The sequence below is a fragment of the Lepisosteus platostomus genome, chromosome 3, assembly GCF_059453375.1.
Source record: "Lepisosteus platostomus isolate fLepPlt1 chromosome 3, fLepPlt1.hap1, whole genome shotgun sequence".
Classification (NCBI taxonomy): Eukaryota; Metazoa; Chordata; class Actinopteri; order Semionotiformes; family Lepisosteidae; genus Lepisosteus; species Lepisosteus platostomus.
The window spans coordinates 16804152-16818586 of NC_142613.1; the positions used below are offsets into that span (position 1 = coordinate 16804152).

At 40.2% G+C, this 14435-nt stretch overlaps 1 protein-coding gene and 1 pseudogene across 1 annotated transcript in view; both read left to right on the forward strand.

Annotated features, from left to right (window-relative positions):
* The window catches only part of LOC148674546 (G patch domain-containing protein 2-like), a 97719-nt gene extending 92751 nt beyond the window's left edge, over window positions 1-4968 (forward strand). The window contains exon 10 of the mRNA XM_088624742.1: window positions 2143-4968. Within this exon, the coding sequence (XP_088480868.1) occupies window positions 2143-2312 (170 nt within the window). The 3' untranslated portion in view covers window positions 2313-4968. The remainder of the gene's footprint in view (window positions 1-2142) is intronic.
* A 7742-nt stretch (window positions 4969-12710) lies between these two features.
* On the forward strand, window positions 12711-13993 carry LOC148674547 (uncharacterized; annotated as a pseudogene).
* Window positions 13994-14435: the final 442 nt, after the last annotated feature.

A 14435-nucleotide genomic window follows, 5' to 3' on the forward strand; every position in this document is an offset into this window, starting at 1 on the left:
ACCTTTCTGGTTGTTTAATATTAAATACTTCCTGTGACTGTTTTATCAACATTTACAAGTTAGGCATACTAAAACAAAGGTAAATTAATGTCATCCAATTTTTAGGTATGCACTTTTTAAAATTGGGTAATTTAAAAACCTGTTCTTCAAGCTGTTTTACATCAAGATGATTAAACAGATGTGTCCCTCCTAGCAGCTCAAGACCCCTGATCTAGCTCCAAAATTAGGAATACTGGAATTGAAGGAATTAAATGCATTACTGGACAACATTTTTTTAAAACCAGACCAAGTCAGCTGCTGGTGCATTTTAATACTTGTGTGCTTTGAAAAATAAACATGAATGTGAACTTGTTTTTGTATCTGAACAGGTTAGATCAGAGATTAACTGTTGACAAGCCATAAAGCTTGCCTCATACGAGTCTTGTCATGGTTGTATCAAAATCCATTTCAGTCCATCCCTTTCAGTTTTTAACTCAGCTCTAAAAATGATTACAGAATTACAGAATCCTCTTCCTACTTGAGTCTCACACTATAGACAATAAATTAAAGAGCAATCTGTTTATAGCATAATTGCATTGTAACTGATTAAAGTCATGAAACCTCCACCAATAATCTCACATTTGTGGCCAAAATATACAGTATTGTTATTATATATACAGGATATAGATTCATAAATTAAACATTTTCAACAACATAGTGGAAGTGAATGATTTGTCCCTAACAACATGTAAAATATTGAAAAAATGAAGATTTTTCATTGTGAATGCAAATGTCTTTCTGTCAGAGTGCCTTCACTGGAGCTTATGTAAAAAGGAACACATTTCATCTTGTAAATATCTATAAAAATACATCAAGAAAATAGATGACAAGAACAAAATTGATGATGGTAGTGACAAAAACATATACTATTACCTGGGTCAGAAACCCAGGACTGCCGACTTGCTTGGCTCTTTAAATCCTGTTCCTACTTCTACCACTATTATCTATAATAGTTTTCTGCTATTCTTCAATGTATTAGAAGTGACAGTTCTTACGTACCTGTAATTCTGACTGCTGGAATACAGTATATGATATATAGTATATTAGATTTGTTTCTTTATATTCTTAATGTTTCTTGTGTACAGTATGGTTCAGAAAAGATGTCCCTATCTTGAAGGTGATAGTGTCTTATAAAGATAATCAGGTACAGTAAGATTCTGTAGTGAAGACATATGTAACAGCTCAACTGTTCAGCTAAGGAAAGACTAAAAGGGAAGTCTGATGTGCTGTTAATGAATGGTTTTGAAATGCAGAAATTTACATTCATTTCTTCTATATACTGTATGCATTGGATATGCATTTGCAACAAAAAACTATTTTGTTTTCTGAAAGTAAACGCTTGATTTTTAAAAATGTTTCATTGTGACAAGTCTAAAACAAAATAGTTATGTTCATTACAAAAGCAAACACACTTAGAATATAATGCATGTTAAGGTTTTTAAAATGCTGCCTGTTTCAAAAGAACAGTTACAGAAGCTTTAAAAAAACCTGTCTCTCAGTAGAGCAATTAGCTAGTTTCCGACATGTTCATGAGAGATTTACAGTGTGCCGTGACCTCACATGGCACATCTTCTCTTCATTTGTGGGCAGCATATGTGACTGCCTGGTGGGAAGTTGGTACCAAACCAGAGTGCTCAAAAGATTGTGGAGGGGGAACCAGTTCACTGACTATAGGCTGTAATCTTTTCTGAAGCTTAAACTTCTTAACCTCCTTTGATTTGTATGTTATGACATATGAATACCCTCCACTTATCTTGTATTATATATAATAATGATTTTGTCTAAGGTTTATCCTTTAATTGTCTACTCTGTTCACATTCTCTCCCTGTTATTATCTCCACAAAGTTAACTAAACCATGCCAATTATTCACATACTGTACTGTGCATTATGCGATTTATTTTTTTACTAGAATCAGAGCACAACACCTTCTCAGAATAGGTTATGTCTGGTCATGAGGTCACAATGTGATGAGACAGGCTGTACTCAGAAACCATTAGGTGAATTAAGAGAATTACCAAGCTTTAGACTCTTAATTGAGATTATCCTGTTCTCTTCCACATGGCCGTGTGCTGATTAAACCTGTGTCTCTCTTTTAATCTCAGGGTTTGTAGGTGAAAATGCTCCACCAATCTCAGAGAACAATGTGGGCAACCGGATGCTACAGAGCATGGGCTGGACTCCAGGCATGGGGTTGGGCCCAGATGGGAAAGGGATCGCAGAGCCAATCAGAGCGCTGCAGAGGCCGAAAGGGGCTGGACTTGGGTTTAACTGAGAATCCTTGCTGTCTTGGCTAAATGTCACTATGGATCATAAAGATCGGATAAAACAGACTGCACTCTTACCACCCACCATCACCTGTGTTGTGGAAACCAACAGCAATAGATCATGCTAATCTAAGGAACTAAAACTAGATAATCCCTGATTTGGGAAATATCAGTTCATTGCAGAAGGTGAATATACTTGTGGTATACCATGGTTAATTAGAAGTGAACTGAAACAAGGCATCGTAAAATTATGGTAAATCCTAGAGCAATTAGGTCTGATCATATTTGACACAGAATGTAGAAAATAGTGACACAACAAAGAAAAAAATAAGCATTGGAGAGCCATGATAATACCACAAAAACACCATGATTAACTTTCACAAGTGTGTGCACTTCAGGATTGAAATCCTCAACAAATGACTAGGGGACTGCCACAAAAGTTGATTCAGCCTGTTGGAGCTTTGTACTGTACTTTACAAGAATAGTAGTCATAGCAGCTAATTAAACACTCCATAATACAGTACTACTGTAAGTGTACCTTGTTTCATACTGATGTTGGTTAACTTCAATATGCTGGCAGTTTAATTGCACTATAGTTGTAGAGGAAAATGTTGATTTCATAATGAATTGGCAGAATGATTGGTTTTTTTATTACATTTTGTAACCTGGAGTAAATTACTTTCAGTATATAAAAATATACTAGCTGACAGTCCCTACTGTACCTGTTTACCCTCTTTTTATAATACTTTTCATACATTTTTTTACTATAATTTGCTTTTAGAAAATGGTACCCTTTTTACAATTTTAACATGCAAATGTTAGTTTTCCAAAAGAACAGTATATTTGAAAGTCTTCATTATATGACTCTGAAGTGTCACTTTTGCTCTTCACTCATAAGCAAACAGTATAAACCTAAATCAGAAGTTGGATACTTAACGGCCAAATGGCTGCCCTGTGGAGGAAGTTATTTTTGCAAATTATTGTTTTTCAGTTTAAAGTTTTGAAAAATTTGTTTTAATTATAATGACTCTTGGAATACAATCAGGCATCTTTTCTGCTCAGGCCTGTACTATGGCTGTTAGACAGTAGTCTCTCAGTATCAGTGTTTTTCAAACTCTTTTGAGACTGATACATGAGTGCTGATCATTCAAAGCCTCAGATGTACAGTAAGTAATGATATTCAGTTGTGTTCGGAGTTAGCTTTAAGACTTTAATGTGTAGAAAGAATAAATGCCAGTGGAGAACAGGAACTGTTTAAGCCCTGTACCCGCTAGGTGCATTGGGTGTTCCTGCCACACATGAAGTTTACTGTCATAACTATTTTCTGTTATCATCCACACCATATGGCTTGCTCAGAGAGGGGCAGTTGCAGTTTACCTTAGTAAAAATATTTTCTCTTTGAAAGCAGGCAGAAAAAAGTGTTTTAAGGAAGTCCAGATTGTTCTTCCAGAACACAACAACACAAAAAACTAGATGAAAAGAAATAACCCTTGCGTAATTTTATATCTCATATTTACAGTATCAGCTAATGTAGTCCTAAAACATTGTTGTTCAGTGTGCTGCCTTGTTCCGTTTTAAAACTGTTATAATTAACCTTAATTGTATTTTGGTAGCACAATACTTCTTCCTACACTACACAGTTGAGTAGTATTTTTATTTCAAATTACAACAGGACATAATCATCAGGTAATGAATTTCAAAAAGATATTTTCAAAACATATCAAAGACTGCGTAGGCTGTCTTACTAATAGAAAAGTGGTGTGCTACTGGCTGACAGTTTCTGATTCATGCCATTTGTGCTTCTTGACAGTTCTGACATTTAATTAAACAGACTTTGGAAGCTGCAATAGAGTCAGTTACAAATGGTTTAGTTATATCAGTTGTGTGCATCTACTTAAACTGGAACTTTGACAGGAAAATGTGGCTTGAGCATTGCTGCTTCCAACCCGCTGTATATGCACCACACAATGAAAACACAAAAGACAAGTATAATCCAGAGTATAATATGGCCCCTGAAATCCAAATCTTAAAAAGAGGTCTTCAGGTTTCTTAGTACAAAGTTCACTTTGACTATACTACATAGAATGAGTCTATCTTCTTCCATAACAGTGGAAATATTATATTGGGCATTAAATAGACAATTGGATGTAATAATCCATACCATACTCTTTCTATATACTCTCAGGACACAGTATGTCATATTTTTAGAGCAGATTATCAAACCTACATAGATACTGGAATTTTATTTGTTTTATTTTTTAACATTGTAATGTGCACTCTGTACTTTTTTTAGGTCTTGCTTGTTGGATAATAAAGGCCTTGTTATTAAAAGTATTGTAACTGGAGACAACTTTGTAATTGAACTTAAGAAAATTTTAAGTATTACCTTGTTATAACATGTTTGACAGTGACACGACAACAGAAGATTTCATGTACAGTATGCTTCTTCAGAATTTGAATGTTAGTGCTCATGTTGTTTGGAAATTAAGGTTTTCCTGAAGGACTGTCTTGTGAAATACTAGCAATGTGTGTAAAACAAATGTTGAAAGAAAAATGCTTTGATTTTCTTTAAAGGAACTGATTAAAAGCAGCAGGCCCTTGGTTGGTGTGCTTCCTTGTGGAAATCAGGTCTACTTTATAACTGAATAAATCATGAAGAAAATATGCCCTGCCTCCTTTATTTTAATATTTTTTGTCTTGGTGTGCAAATCATTTATACCATGTTCTGCCCAGAGAATGTCACGAGCATTCTTCTGTGATTCATTAATGTAAGTTGTTAGGAGGGATAGAAATATAGATGATGTCTACGGGTCTCAGAATGTCAGCAAATATTCATGAGCCATATTTGTATTTCGTCATCCTCCACAGCCAGTGATTGATGACATTTGACTTTAAAAGTTAAAAACATTGTTCATTCACAACAGCAGTTCAATTAAGCACAAAATTCTAGGTCAGATGTTAGCGATGTGGCCAGAGGCGGGTTCTTAAAATACCTTTACCTTCCATATCTGTGCTATTATTTAATTAATTATTATACTTCAGACTTCTAACTGGGTGACCTTAACTCATTCTAAAGATATTTTGAGGACTTCTATTCACATTTTGTAGGCTTAAAACAAGGAAAGCTACTAACAAATAGAAAAAGTGATCAGAATGTCATTCATTTTACAAAATGAACATAAAATGTGGATAAAGAGTTGTGTTGTACCTTTCATTTTGTACTCCAACCTATCTGTAGGCCTATTGGAATTTTGTATACAGTATATCAATAGGTATATATTGTGCCAGTTTAATTAAAGTGTAGTCGATGGCAGCATCTCTCAATATATATACTCTGTAAAAAGTAGTGATTATTGATTTATTCCAATGGATTACCCTCTGTTATTTTTATTGAGTACAAATCTAGTTTATCTAATTCAGACCAGAAATGAACACAACTCATTTTAAAGACAGGTGCATGCACTCAAAACAAGACAATGCATAGCTGTGTAAACAAGCATTTGGGTTTTTGAAGAATTTTGAAATCCAGTGTTTCCTAAATTAAGTTTCTTAAAAGAATGTCCCCCTAGTATTTTCAGCATGTAATGTAAAAACGCTTTTTAGCAGTCTAATTTATCAGGTTGAACGATATTGCAGCTTCTGATTTTTTTAACCTTGATAGTAACACATTTTTTATCATTTTTAACATTGTGGTGTTTAGGTGTTCTGCATAAAAGCAGTTGGACAAGGCTGGTTTCAACATTGCTAAATTTATTTAGTGAGCTCTTTGCAAGAGTACCCCTTTAAAAGTTTTAAAGAGCATTACTGTGTGATGAAGCAGGGAGCAGCTGTCCCCTCTTCCAAGTCAGATCTGCATATGTCACCCTGCAAGCAGGTGTGGTGAAGAAAAATTGTGCCTCATATTCCATTATTTACCGCTATTAATCACCTGTCACTCTGAGATACAACAGGATAGACTTGGCTCTAAATTCTTTGAGATAATAAAAAGGGGGGTATAAATTATCCCACTGAAAAGGTAATGTATTTTGTTTTTATTGCTTTAGTATACACTTATGATTTTATGAGTCCCATCATCAGAAATGAAACTAATTTTTAACTCGTATACAATGATTCCTTGTGCCAATTTTATTTTTTATTTGTGTTAAGTGCTTTCTTGTGGCAGCGTTGTGGAGGTTCTCAGCTTCCACAGCAATCTCCTTGTGCTTAAAAAGCCAGTCAGCACGGAAGGATGGAGTTGAGATTTATCTGAACCATGAGAGGTAGTTGTTTTGCATTATTAACTCCTGTACAAAGCAGTAACATACAGGGTGTCCTTCTTCACACAAACTGGCCTTCTTATCTTTTCTGAATAGGATATACTGATATAAAGTATGTAGTGAAATAGAGATATATACTGTACTGTATATGAATAGCGAGTTTTAGTTTTAAATGTAAAAAAAGCATGTAGTTTTACATCATTTTAATTTTTCACAATTTTTATGTAATAATTAATAATGATAATAATTGCTTACACTTATATAGCGCTTTTCTGGACATTCCACTCAAAGCGCTTTACAGGTAATGGGGACTCCCCTCCACCACCACCAATGTGCAGCATCCACCTGGATGATGCGACGGCAGCCATAGTGCGCCAGAACGCTCAGTGGGGAGGAGAGCAGAGTAATATAGCCAATTCATAGAGGGGGATTATTAGGAGGCCATGATTGGTAAGGGCCAATGGGAAATTTGGCCAGGACTCCAGGGTTACACCCTTACTCTTTTCGAGAAGCGCCCTGGGATTTTTAATGACCACAGAGAGTCAGGACCTCAGTTTTACGTCTCATCCAAAGGATGGCGCCTGTTTTACAGTACCCGTCACTATACTGGGGCATTAGGACCCACATAGACCGCAGGGTGAGCACCCCCTGCTGGCCCCACTAACACCTCTTCCAGCAGCAACCTTAGTTTCCCAGGAGGTCTCCCATCCAGGTGCTGACCAGGCTCACACTTGCTTAGCTTCAGTGGGTTGCCAGTTGTGAGTTGCAGGGTGATATGGCTGATATGTGTTCTGCAAAATTTCTTTGCTAATGTTCACAGAGCTAAAAAATTAGCAGGATTGGTCCATGGCCTGCTAATTCCTGCATTCTGCAGAACAGAATGGGAATGCAGTCTAAGTACAGTATGTGTCCATCAGTAAATAAGACTTGTCTCTCCTTTATACTGTATCTCTTCTCACTCAGCCCTGAAATGTGTGTATATGGGTATTCACATTAAAACAAATGATTGGAACACAGATGTGGAACTCTCCGGAAGACTTCTGTTTCCACTTTTTGTGATGTCAAAGCTAGAAGTCAGATACTGTAGCTTATTAGGGCTCTTTGTCTTCTTTGTCTTCTGTCCAGTCAAATAGTTGAATGTATCATCCATGGAAAAGTTCTTAGGTCTAAGATGTCTTGTTTTAAGAGCGTGTTATTTGTAATGTTATTCTGATCATCTTTAATAAGGGAGAAACAGCTGTCCTTGGCTGCTGATTTGACTTTATATACTGTACACTATGCAAATAGCAGAATTAGGAGACTGACTCTAGATGTTTTCACATTCTCAGAATTGTGAAACAACATTAGTAAAATTCAAAGTAACTACATGTGCTTAACATGAACATGAGTTGCTACATATTTTTATAGGTTGCATATAGTGCAACTGTAACTCAGCACAATGCAGAAATGACATAGACACAAACATGCCTGTATCTGGTAGCTCATAGCAAAGCCTGATGCAGATGCTCACATATTAAGCTAATATATGTGGAATTGGAAGAGGACACATGTGGTGAAATTTGGGTAGACCAATTTTGTTTTTCATATGGCAGTGTTCTGCATTTATTCTAGACTGCTCAGCATGAAAAATGGAACTCAAAAGTGGAAACAGCATTAATGAATCAGAAGAAAGACCCATAATTTGAAATGCAACAAGTGTTAAGTTATAAATGTGTGATACATACAAGTTTGTCTGTAATCAGAAACCCTGCACAGGAAAATGCACACACAGAAAAAAAAATTATTTGACTCAAAGTTCCTTTGCAATTACAACTATCATAATAATAATAATAATAATAATAATAATAATAATAATAATAATAATAATAATAACTACCAAAGAAAATCATATATTTTTACACTAAAATGAAATTTGACAAAACACCTGCTACACACTAAATGCAATAATTTCTTTGCTTTGAATGTCCCTGTGATCAAACACAGCAGAAAGCAACAGACTTTGTGAGCCCAGTACGATACCCATGAAAAGGCATATAAATGCCTGTGTTTTACTGTCCCTCTCATAATAATCAGCTGTGCATAGTTGATGAGCCTGGAGATGAGTCTACAAAAATTAGCCTAGAGAGATTTGGCATTCTGTTGGAACTTCAAGTTTTAACCACTCATTTATTTTACTGATTTGCTGTAATAGATATGCAACTGACAAGTGGACCATGAACGCTCCTTCTGCTAGTCTCCGACTGAGAGAAGGCTCATTTACTTTGCACACCTGACATACTTGGTGTGGTTTTTTTTCTTCTTCTGGCCAGGCAGCATTATTTCAATGGAACTTCATAAGTCTGAATACTGTATATAGAAACACTTCAACTTACTTTTGGCTGTTGCCTTTTCTTCATTAATGCCAGGCTTACCTTTAACCTTATTGGTCCTCTGTGAAAAATGAGGTAATGACGTGCTTAATTTCTTCAGAAGCACACAATAATTCACAATGCAAGTTTAAATAAGTCCAGTTTACAACTAACAGAAACAATTATTAAAAACCTATTATTATGTAACTGTATTCATTTATTCATTTAGGATAATATATAAATCTTTGGGAGAGATATTTTGGGGTGACTGTAAATTTATATTTCTTTAAAACTTGTGAATAACATATGGCAACCCTCTATCAATAACCATTGATTATGTGCCAGGTAATGTCCTGTAGTTATTATCAGTAAGACACTGAGGCCCTATATTTACTAAATACTAGTTAAGGATTAGTCTTACTTATGAAAACTAATTAGGTGTTTATGGTTACGAATTATTAACATCTTATAGACAGTGCTTAGAACAAATAGAAAAGGTATATCAGGATATACTGTATAAAAATAATTTTACATCAATAATGTTCAATTGTGGCAGCTTGGTGGTGCAGTGTTTAGCAGTGCTGCCTCACAGCACTGGGGCACTGGGTTCAGTTCTGGACCTGGGGTGCTATCTGCTTGGAGTTTTTTACTGTATGTTCTCCCCTTGTCTTTGTGGCTTTCTTCCAGGTGCTCGTAAGACATACTGTTAGGTTAACTGGCTTCTAGGAAAACTGTCCCTAGTGTGACTGTGTGCATGCGTGCCATCCAGGGTGTACCCCACATTATGCTCGTTGAATTGGATGAAGTGCTTAGAAAATGGATGGATGTTAAAATAGACAGTGCACTAATAAGACTACATTTAGAGTATGGTGTACAAAATAGCACTTCACAAAAATGCAGTTAAGTCCAGAGAAGAGCAACTAGATACATTCTCTGTCTTAAAGAAATGTACTACACTGACAGACTAAAAGAAATTAATCATTTTGTTAAGCAGAAAGGACTACTGGAGGACCTGATCCAAGTATTAAAAGTCAAATCAGTGGATTTCTTCAGAATTAACAGCAAACCAGAGGACACCAGTGAAAAGTATATGGAGGTGCATTTAAGACTAAGAACAGGCGACACTTCTTTTTATACAAAGACCTGTGGGAGTATTGAAAAAGGTTTCTTTGTAGTCTTTGTCACACATACCTGTACCTCCATCTCTCTTACCACACATGCAGAAGCATTTTCTAAAGAGTTAATGATTCGCTCTGTGTTTTCATATTCTGATGTGCACAACAATATCATTTTATCACTAGTATTTGATTTTAATGGAGTTTTTAATGAAAGTTCGGGAGGAATTAAGGCAGCCGCGCTCATTCGACACAGCTGCTGCAATTCTCACTAATCCTGACGAAAGCAACTGGTCTCCATATATATCAAACGTCACCCTCTCCTCTTCCTCGTTTGTTTTCTGCATGGTTCGTTTTTGCCTAGCTCGAATCCATGCTCCCTTCTCATGGATCTACAAATCCGCCGCTCCGATGAAGACCTTTTCTGCAGTGCAGTAGACTCTCCTACCCCTCTCGTCCAGTCCTCCCCCCACTGCTCCCCTCACCTCCGTCTCATCGCCTCCTTCAGCCACCGTGCCACATCAGCGCCGCTCATCTCCCAGCCAGTCCTCACAAGATCCAACTCCTCGCCGAAGACTGCGTTCCGCCGTCATAGTCCCTCTCTCATTACAAACCCAGCCTTCCCGTTCCCCCACGGCAAAGTCTCCAAATAAACCCTGCTTCTCTCAAGGATGTCCCTGCCGCCGCGCTTCACGCACATCGGCTCCCCCTTCTCCTGGATAATCCCTCGCGATTTCCAACTGGACCGTAGCAACCCTCCAGAGGATACTTCGAAAACATGGCATCAAATTTAAAAGAAATGCTTCCAAAAAAGCTCTGTTTTCCCTGTACTTAACCGCAGTCTACACAAAGGAAACATCAGCTCCACAGCTTCCCCCGGCGCCTTCTGATGACATCACCCGCGCCGCCGCCACTCATCCCAACATGAGGACCCCCGCGCCTCTGCCTGTTGCGTCTTCTGTCTTGTCCTGATATATCCGTGTCTGTGTCTCTTCCCCAAGCAATCCATACCTCTGCTGAACAACTGCACCTAGCCTCTTCCACCCAGCCTCCTTCCCTAAACTCCTTGCTTCCGAGTCTAAGGCCCCAGGCTCACGCCCCTCCCCCACCCCTTCTCTGCTTAATCTAATTTCTGCACTCTCTTCTGTCTCTACCTCTGGCCTCCAACACGGCTCAAGCTCCGCCAGCTTGGTGCCTTCGGCCCCGGTTTCTTTCCTTTCCGCAACTGCTGCTGTCTCCACGGCCCAAAGGCCAGCTAGTAAATGACCCCCAGCTCAGCCAGCAGGCGGCCCTTACCCTCCCCCACCCCCTGACGTCCAAGACGACTCGGCAGCCTCCTCAGTCCTTCACGCAGCCTTCACCCCTGCTTCAATTCCTCTTCAACAGTCTTCGGCTTCCATATCCCAAGCCACCGAGCTTCAGGCCCCAGATCCGTCTAACCCCTCCTACCACAATCTGCTTTCCGCTCTTCTTCCCTCCTCATCTTCTCCCTTCCCCAGTGTCCAACACAGCATCCGTCATCCCATGCCTTCGGCCCTGGATTCCAATCTCCCCTTTACTAAGGACTTTCCTCTCCAAACAGCCATTCCTCTCCCAGCTCCTCCTAACACACTAAAGTTTAGTCCTCCTCCCATTCCCTTTTCACCCCGGCAGCAAATTCTATGAGGTGTGGACGTCAATCTAGCTCACTTTCTCTCTTCCTCCACTTTCAACTCCGATTCTAGAACAGTTGACTGCGGCTCGATTTCCGTTGCTCTCAAATCTTCTGACCCTCACTCTGCTTCAGTCCTTCGAATTTTCGACTTCTGCTTGGCTTTCAGCATTTTCCGTGACATCACGTGCTCCGCCTTTCCCAAACTTTGTCAGGAAGTCGACGATTACATGCACAGCATCCCCGATCTATCTCTCCTTTTCGAGGGCTCCCTGTTCTACGATTACCATAAGCAGTTCTCGGCCAAGGCCGATGCCCACCTACTCCAATGGAACCAGCGCACCTACTGGGGAGCCCTCGACATTGAGCTTTACTGCCGCACTTTCACTGGCGTCCGAGCTCTTTCCTGCGACTTCTGTTCCTCTTGGACACATTCATCAAATCTTTGCCCAGATACCGTCCGCAAGTTCAACCCTGACTCCGCCCCTTCTCCCCCACAGCATCTATTCTCCCGCCAGTTCTTCTTCAAACCTTCCCGGTCCAAAGACATTCGCGGCCGCCCCATTGTGATGATCAGAGGCCAACAAATTTTTACACGTACCTCTCCCCTTCATCGCTTCCTTCAAATTTGCAGCTTCTGCGGCGAAGCTCATTCTCGCTCTGCCTGCCCCCGCCGGCCCTTCCATGCTCGCTCCACCTTCAGTGTTCCCAAATGACTACTGACTTTTCTGTCTACCCCAATCGACATCCCCACTCTTGCTTCCAACCTCCTCCGTCACCCCGACCCCTCTTCCACCCACATCTTACTCGACGGCCTTTCCTTCGGATTCTCACCAGGCCTGTGCACACTTCCTTCTTCCTCCGTCTTTTGCAAAAATTTGCAATCTGCCACCGCTGATCCCCAGTCCGTTGATTCCTTGCTAGCATCCGAAGTCGAGAATGGTTTCATGATCGGCCCACATGACTCTCCCCCATTCCCTGCATACCGCGTCAATCCCATTGGTATAGCGGTCCGTAAGTATTCCGGTAAAAAAAAAACCTTATTATTGACTTGTCAGCCCCTCATAACTCCCGCGTGCCAAGTCTCAATAGCCTTATTCCCAGCTCAGACTTCTCCCTCCACTATGCCACAATTGACCACGCCATTTCTCTCCTCAAAATTGTGGGTCCGGGTGCCTGGCTCGCTAAGGCCGACATCTCCAGTGCCTTTTAAGTTATGCCTCATGACCCAGACTTCTGGAACTTCTTTGGAGTTCATTGGCAGAACAAGTTCTTCGCAGTCCGCCTTACCTATGGATGTAGGAGTAGCCCAAAAATTTTCGGTACCTTAGCCGAAGCTCTCTGCTGGATCCCCTTGAATAACTATAAGCTTCCTTTTCTCATCCACCTTCTCGACGATTTCCTTACCATAAACTTTCCTCACACCCCACCTGCAAGAGCCTCCTCCACACTTATTTCCGTATTTAGGAAACTAGGGGTACCTCTTTCCACGGACAAAACAACTGGCCCCTCTCGTATAATCCAATTCCTCGGGATCACCCTCAATTCCATCAATTTCTCCGCCTCCCTGCCTCGCAACAAGATCAACAGGATCCAGATGTATATCTCTACCTATTCTTCCGCCAAATTTTGCACAAAGAGGGAACTTCTCTCTCTGCTCGGCCACCTCAATTACGCCATGCGTATCATTCCTCAAGGACGGTCTACCTTCTCAACCTCGCCTCTTCCGTGCCTTCTCTTTACCACCACGTAAGCCTTTCAGCCGACTGCAAATCCGAGCTCAGGCTTTGGCAGCTTCTCTTGGCCAACTGGAATGGCATATCTCTCTTCTACAATGACCTCCTCTCTGACACCGAGGATATCCAGTTTTTCACAGACGCAGCCCCCTCAGTCGGTTTCGGAGGCTATTACAAAGGCCAATGGTTTGCGGCCCCTTGGCCTCCTGAATTCTCTTCAATCCCTCTCACCAACCAGTCATTGGCCTTGTTAGAAATATTTCCAATTGTCGTTGCCGCTTCTCTTTGGGGCCACAATTGGAAATAAAAATCCGTCCTCATCCATTTGGCCATCTATGCAGTAGATCATATAATCAACAAAGAAAGGCCTTCATCCCAATCTATCATGAAATTCTTCCGCCCCCTTAAATGGATTTCTCTCACACATTAATTCATCCTCGTAGCTGCTCACATTCCAGGCCACCCTAATGAGATAGATGACTCTCTCTCTCGCTTTCAATGTCAGAAATTCAGGAACTTGGCACCAGATGCAAGACCGAACCTGTGCACAGTACCTCCCTATTCGGAACTCACGTTCCTCTGAATCATCCTTTCCATCACTTTCTCCAGCTGGCCCAGCAAACTATCCTCTTAGGGATTGCCCCTTGAACTCTCAATCCTTACTGGGTTACCACTCACCCTGGGTTGACCGCACTCTTGAATCTTTATTCTTGTTAGCCTTCTTCATCTTCCTAAGGTGATCTGAAATTACCGCTGCTTCCACATCCTTCGATCCTTCTTCTCAACCCTGCTTATCTGACATCTCCATCTTATCTTCCGATACACTGACCTTCTATCTCAAGAAAAGCAAAACCGACCAACTCAGATCCGGCACTCTCATCTATTATCTCAAACTCAGTTCCTACATAAGCCCTTATGAGCCTTTATCCCATTACGCACATCTTCGCACCTCTGCCGGATCTTTGCTTACTGCCCCTCTGTTCGTAAACGAGAATGGCCGTATCGTGATACCCTCCTGAAAAATT